We start from the raw sequence: 7,500 nt of genomic DNA on the forward strand, positions 1-7,500 counted from the left end.
GCTTTTTGAGAAGTGATTTCTCCCTCCCGAACGCAATCCTGGAATTACATTACCTGGTCAAGAGCTCTGCGATTGTGAACACTTAAAAAGGAGGACCCATCAGCATATATTCGTGTACATTTCACGTTGATCATGTTCAAACTTAGCAGAGACAAACGAAATGTTTTGTTTTGGTAAAGTACAAACAGAAAAAAGATGAAAAGCCGAAAGGTCTTATGGTGCCATTAAAAAATGACATAATGTAACTAGATAAAGTTGTTTCACGCGACTGCATGCAAGCTTCCGTGTAAGATTAACTGAATGGTCCAGCCATTCTGGATTCTGTAAAAAGGAAACTGCATGACTCAGTGTTTCGGCGGAAAAACGTTAGAAGAGAACGAGAGTCCAGCTCTTTCCCTGCTTTGTGTGCCAGAGGAAAAAAGTGAAAAAGGAAATTGAAAGTATCCTTGTTTCTGAACTGAAATACCTGTGAACTAGTAAAAGAAGACACGCCCTCCTTAATTAAGAAAACAAATCGAATCAAGAAGGCTTCGGTCATGGTATTCCTGTGGTATAAACAAGATATATGCAGATGAAGCTCTTTTTCTTTCACATTAAAATGTCTTAACCTTCGGCTATGAAATATGAGTGATTTGCTCTTCCGAGGTAAAAACCAGGGTGAACAAGATGCAACCTGGATTCTGTAGTCACTGACATTTCATTTCCTCTTTTGTGAAAGCCCACTTGATGACACAATCTCGATCACACCATTGTATTAGTATATCAGCCTCAGAGTAAACGAATACAAGCTTTGCGTTCCAACAAGTTTTCAAAGTCTTTTATCAAGTCAGCCTGCAAGAAATTTCCTGCTTAATAGTGGAAATCTACTGGTTTCAAGGTTGTTTGTAACGTGCTATTCAAAGTGCATCTAAAGGGGAGAGTATGTTTTATAACTGTTTATTTGTTGACTATAAATGGATTCCTAAAACGGCACCCTGTACAAACCCTACATTTCAATCCATTGTATATCATCCACTCAAAGTATAATAACAAATTTCACATTCTTTCCACCACACCCTCAATAATTTTAAACCAAACTAAGGGAACAAGGCTACAACCAAGTCTTTTTTTTAGAACAGGAAGCAAACTTCATCGCAACAATGGTCTCGTCATGGATTTTATGCTCTTTGGTTATACTTTTGAGGGTCAAGGTGTCAAACGGGATCCACATCGAAACTTCGCTATCGGTGACGGGCTATGGGGCACTGCAAATAGCTATGCTGCGTCACGGGGAGAAATACGCGACGGGCAATAATTGCTATCGCTGGGAAGATGTTCCACCTCTGTACCATGGTTTAACCCATGTGCGTGGACTGAAAGACAAACAGGGGGACATTTTATTCAAAGTAAACGTCCCGGTCATCATTTATCTTGCCATCGATTCGCGATCTTCGTATATCTACGGCCTGACGCATCTCCGTGGCCCCAATGACGAGACCACTGTTAAGTTTGACGTGAACATACCCGTGATAGTATACGTGGCTATTGATTCACGCTTGAATCGCCATAACATCCTACCCTCGACGTTCGTCAGCACTGGAGAGAAGATTGTAAATGGCGGATGTCACTCTCCTACAGACTTCCCTATTTACGAGCGGAAATACCCGAACGGCGGAACTGTGACGATCCCATTGAAATCGACCCGTATGTTGACGGTAATGGTGAAACCGCTTATCTAATTAATTTTTTTTTTCATTGATAGCACTTATCGGGAGACAACTGTAGAAATTAAAATAAGGTAACAGTGCGTTACAGGTCGACATTGTCAGTAGTTTTCTGAGCGTCTTCCCTCATTTTTCAGCAACCACCCTTTTCAAGCGAAACAACGGGTGTAATTAATTTGATGTTTTTGGATCAAAGCTGGGTCAAAAATTTAAATTATTTCTATAGCTCACGCGTATAACATTCCTGTCAACTCACTAAAAAGATACGAAATATAATATGGCAGAAAGAGCTATTCGTATTTAACTTTTCAGAGGACGTCTCCAAACTTGAAAAAACTGGCCAATTTTTTCAAGTTTTAAATTCATTTCCATCCCCTCCATCCTTGGCTGCAAACAACAAAGAACAGCTTCAGTGCACTTCAATGGTCATTGGCAACAAAACTACAGCATTATTTCTTGGTCTTCATTGATGCAAAGACTTCCTTTAGTGTTTTGAATTTTGAGTAAAATAGCGTGACATGCGATGCGTCCGTGGGAAAGATCTGGGAAACTGACTAATCCGAGTCAGGATTCGAACCTAACCAGTTCGTAATACTAATCGGATGCTCTACCTTTAATTTAAGATACTCGAACACCTGGGTAGCTTGATCGTTTTATCTAGGTCCTGAAGAGGTCCTGAATGGACAATGCGTCCCGCTGGTCAGCGGAGCTCTACAAAGGCATGCGCCAACAAAATTAGATGTTTCCATCCTTCCCACTAGCACACCTTAATAGTTACATTTGAAACATGTAGGAGTTCTAGTTAGCTCAAGCATTCTACCGGTGTTAGGGAGGTTGTAGGTTCAAGTCCTGTCTAGGATGCGGATTTTTTGGGTCCTTCCGCAGTTTTTCGGAACAAAGGATTTTGTAGCATTAAAGTACAGTTTGAATTAATTCCCAGAGAAAGACATTTCCCAAACGACAATTACTCTTATAATGCGGCAGGTCAAAAGTCCTTGGGACACTTCTGAAAGAAGTACAAGAACTGACTAAGGTATCCATTTCAAGCAATCTCAGAATTCTAACAGCTTGAAATAATGTTTGATGCATTTACCGAACTACCCCACTTTCCAATGTTCAGGCAATGCTGGGCGCCACTGCACGAAAGTGGTTTCCCGGCCCATCTAAACTCAACATTGGTGCGGGGGGAGGGGAAAATTGTTCGTAAACGTGCGAAGTGTCTCAACAATTATGACCTGCATTGTAGTTGTCGGGATGAAAAAACACGCGTGAGTGTCTTCGAGAGTAGTATTCAAATGTATATCACGGGAGCCGCGAGTAAAAAATAGTCGGAACGAGTGGATTTCGTCACTTATCCCAGCGCGTTTGCTGGGGATAAGTGGCGCACGCCCAACTGTCAGCTACTCAGTCAAGACACTAAAACTCACAGTTTCTTTCTTTCGGGCAACCTCGAGGTTCCAAAAGACAAAGTTTGCTAGCCAAACTGGCCTGAAATCCAATAAGGCGCTCAATTGCTCCCCACAAAATGTAAAGAACTTCTCTCCATTTTGGGCAGTATGCAATTGAATTGCTCACGATTCCGCGAAATGAAACCGAAACCGAGAAAATGGTCAAAAACTGCCCAGCACAAATCGGGAAGGGCGTACCAACAATGGTAGATCGGAACAGTAATCACAAATGTTTTCGTAATACCTTATCAACACACCTCACGCTTATTAGTAACGTTTAGTTTACTCCTCACTATGCATCTTGAGGTTTGTTGAAATTTCCTCAAGTCAAGTCAATTTTTATTTTAACTCACACAGAAAATTAATGTTACGACAATTACAACATCTAAAAACAACGTAATCACAGATTCCTAAAATACAGCAATTGTGCGAAAGTTTGGGACACCCTAACAGTTCAGGGAACTAATCGAGTAGGTGACCCAAAGAAAAATAATTTAAAATTTACCTAAAGAATACAGCGGTGAAACAACAATTTAATATCAAAAGTATTACTTCGTAGACTAACTGCTACTAACTACCTAACCACTAAAGAAATAACATATACAGTATGTATAACTTAATGATCAATAATACTGTTATAATCAGTGATCATCGAACTCTTCATTTTTTTTTTCTAAATTTGGGAAAAGGAGAAATTTGTTTTATATTAATCTTGATATTGTAAAACTTAACACCTATTTTCTTTTAATATGATTGCTTAAACAATGAAAAATTTCTCATTTTTCATATTTCATTAGTACATGAGCTACATGATTATAACACAGCCAAGTTCATCTACAAATAAAATAATTAGCCATAACTTCATTTCGAACAAACTAGACGTTACTTTGTCCAACAATTATCGGTAAATTATTTTGGAATGATATTCCCCAATCCATAAAATATAAAGCCAACGAAAAAAGTGTTTAAAATGCACTTTATCATCATTTTGCTCAATACTAATGAATGTTTTTAATTGATTTAAGTAGTTGCTTCTTTCCTTTCAAGACCTTCGCGGTCTTCGTGCAAGAGGTCCTGAGTTGGATTCCCGGATCTCGCATCCTTGTTTCGACTTCTTTCCTTCCCGTGTAGCTAAGTAGCTTTAAATACCCGTAAAACGGAGCACTGATGGGGAGGGGGGAGTAAAATGAGCGCACCGTCGACCTCAGGTTTGTCAGTTGAATTACTGTTACGAGTTATCGACGTCAAATATGGTTACTTTACTTTTTTTTACTTTACTTTGTTTTCGTCTTTATCTTTTTTTATGTACTCATAATAATTATACTTATTCACTAATTAAGGGGCAGTGTACCAGTTCGTCTAGATGTGCCCCACTCTCGCCCTGTGTAAAGGAATCCAGGTGGCTCTCGGATTCCAGATTCCAGCTGGTGGATTCTGGATTCCAAACTCACGGGTTCCACCGAAATAAATCATGTATTCCATTGAAATGTGTGGATTCTGGATTCCATACAATAGATTCCGGATTCCATGCTCTGTTTAGCCTAACAGTTTTTCAAAGTGTAATCCCTGTTGTTTTTAACTTAAATTATGTATGCTCAACAGACATTTTTGTGTCACAAAGCTTTGAGTAATTTCTGGATGAACGGTAAGTTCCATATTGAGTAGGGGCGTGTAATTGGTAACACTACACGCAAAAAAAAGGCCCCTTAAGTAAGAATTCCTGAAGCACATGTTTGATACAAGGCGGCAGAGAAACTACCACAACAAAGTTTCAGGAAAGGTTTTTAGAAAAAAATATTAGCTATGGAGGGCTTGGTACAACTTGGATCTCTCTGCAGAGCTTTTGAAGCTCTTTCTTTTTGGGCCATTGTTGCATTTCAAGGTCTTCGCCCATCTTGAGAACTTCTTCGCAAATTTTGCCTGCTGTTGCAATTTCTAAGGGAAATCCTTCGTCCAGAAGCAGTGCCAAGCGAGTCTTAATCTCCACCTTACATTCGTGGTTTCCCTCGATGGTGGAATCAGCAATTTCAATCCCTTTCTCAAACATTCTTCGAGACTCGTCAAAGTTTTGACTCTTTTGATGGCATATTCCAAAATTCTCGTAGACAGGAATCGATTCTTTCTGATCCAATACTTCAACCGCCTTCAGAATGCTAATAGCTTTGTGGTAGTGATGTTTAGCCTCTTCCAACTTTTTCTGAAGCAAACAGAAATCTGCGAGGTCCTTGTGGGCGAAAGCAGTCCAGAGATGCTGTCCATAATGTTCCTGACGAAAACTCAATGCTTCCTCGTAGTATTTACGAGGCTCTTCGTGCCTTTCTGAAAATTTCTCACCATGTCCCAGCTCTACAAGAATTCTGCCCTTATCAAAGGTGCTACCAAGGTCTTCTTCCTCAAATATGCTGATCGCCTCTTTTAGAATAGGTTGCGCTTTTCTTCGACCACAGTCCTGTGAGATATGTCTGCCATAATGACTCAGATAAAAAACCTGAGACGCCTTCTTAAAAAGTTTAGGATGTTCATCGTGCAATTTAATGGCTCGGCAAACAAATTCTTCACAAGTACTGCCATGCTTCCTTGACTCGTGATGACGAAGAAGCAATATCTCGACCTGATTTGTTACTTTTCCTTGCTCTATGGCAAAATGTAGAAGACCATCTAGAAAACCACAATAAAGCTGACAGGGAACACAGAATTCAAGGTAGGAAGCCAATTGTTGGCAGTTATCAACAACGACTTCCAGTTCCCTGCAGTTTCTGATTTTCTTCCCCCAAATCTCTGTAAGAGTCGACTCAAGATTGATTCTTTCTTCATTGAACAAGTCAAATGATTCTTTGCAAGTGTCTTTGCCCCAGAATTTGTCGGAATTGGGCTTTAGAAGCGACAGGAAGTGCTCGACAAATCTCTGTTGGCCATAGGCCAAAATATCAGCAAAGTCATCTCTTTTTCCCACCTGCCTGGCATAGTCTCTAATGAGTAAGTGAATAAGGTATCGATGACCCTGTTTTTGAATCAGGCACCTTTGCTTCAGTTTCGTCAGATAGTTACCACAATTATCCACAATCATTGCTACGGCTGCTTTTTTGTCAAAAGATTGAACAAACACCGACAGACAAACTAGTGCATCCTTCAGAGGCCTGTCGAGTTTTTCAAATGCTATTTCCATCATTTGCTGAAGACCGTGACCAAGCGTTTCTGTTGGGTTCTTTTCCAGTGCTTGAATAAGCTCTTCAAAATCGTACTCAGATTCTGATGACAACAGGGGTCCTGCAAGTTGAAGTGCCAGTGGAATGTTCTCACAGAGTTCGGCTACCTTGTTTAACTGAGCTTCTACCTTGGGGAGGTTATCCGAAGAAATTTTAGCGCCATCCTTTAAAACTTCGATACTTTCTTTTCCACCCAAAGGGTTTAATTTTATATACTTAAGCTTTAGGTCTGAGACCAAAACTTTATCGGATCGCCTTGAAGTAATCAAAAATTTAATTTTAGAATCAGAACACATCCTCAAGTCTCTCAGCATGTCACTGAACGATTCTATGGTTCCATCTTCCATAGAATCTTCCGCATTGTCCAGAATAAGGACTATGTTACCTTCAAGACGCCTGCACCAGCTGAGCAAGACATGACGAGGGTTCTTGTTGGCTTGTTGATGTCCAGGATCACACACGTTCAAAAGTTCCCGCCATTCACCTTCCATTTTACATGTACCTTCCATTTCAAGTTGACGAACGTCTCTCAAAGAACAAAACTTTACAATGCTTTGACATTTGTCTTTTAGCTGGTGACCAGCCCGAATAGCAACAGTAGACTTGCCTATTCCTGGAATTCCACTGACAAGGGCTCCAGCAAAAGGACTATCGTCTGAGATGGCTTGGAAAATGATATCAACCTCCGCAGAGCGGCCATGCATGTTGGAAACCTCTTCTGGTAACTCACTTCTCGGTTGCGTTGTCATCATTTCGTTTAGTACAACTAAAAAAAGGAAAGAAAGAAACTCTGTTAAAAATGAAAAAGATGTAGGAAGTAAAGGAGGAGAGACCTTGCTAACCGAGTACGAGGTCCGTACTGTAAGTTACGGACAGAGTTTATCCCCGTTGATTTATTTCGCGCTTAGGCCATAAATCAACGGAGAACAAGGAAGATCCGTAACTTTCAGTACGGACGGAGAAAACGAGGTTAGTAAGATATTTATTATATCTCTGAGGTAACCAGGCGCGCGGGAAAGCAAACTAGTTGAAGTCAAGCGGAAGGTTCAACCGCAACAAAGATTGCGGCGTCAAAAACCCCTACATCCACCACCATTCCCCACTCCCCAAAAGGGCTTTTCAGGGCCAATGAAACACAATCAG

General features: G+C 40.5%; 2 protein-coding genes across 11 annotated transcripts in view; both read right to left on the reverse strand.

Annotated features, from left to right (window-relative positions):
* The window catches only part of LOC138028222 (uncharacterized), a 77,045-nt gene that overhangs the window by 16,037 nt on the left and 53,508 nt on the right, over window positions 1-7,500 (reverse strand). Inside the window, exon 1 of one of the 9 annotated variants that reach the window (XM_068875677.1) lies at window positions 1-1,406. This exon is cut by the window's left edge and continues 435 nt beyond it. The exons of the other annotated variants lie outside the window; for them this stretch is intronic. The gene's annotated coding sequence lies outside the window, so the exon portion shown is untranslated. Of the gene's footprint in view, window positions 1,407-7,500 lie in introns of those variants that run through there. 9 annotated transcript variants of the gene reach the window in all.
* The window catches only part of LOC138028219 (uncharacterized), a 25,169-nt gene continuing 21,137 nt past the window's right edge, over window positions 3,469-7,500 (reverse strand). For both annotated transcript variants that reach the window (XM_068875668.1, XM_068875669.1), the window contains exon 7: window positions 3,469-7,123. In XM_068875668.1, coding sequence (XP_068731769.1) covers window positions 4,953-7,123 — 2,171 coding nt within the window. In that variant the 3' untranslated portion in view covers window positions 3,469-4,952. The remainder of the gene's footprint in view (window positions 7,124-7,500) is intronic.

This window comes from Montipora capricornis, chromosome 13 (assembly GCF_036669925.1).
Source record: "Montipora capricornis isolate CH-2021 chromosome 13, ASM3666992v2, whole genome shotgun sequence".
NCBI lineage: Eukaryota > Metazoa > Cnidaria > Anthozoa > Scleractinia > Acroporidae > Montipora > Montipora capricornis.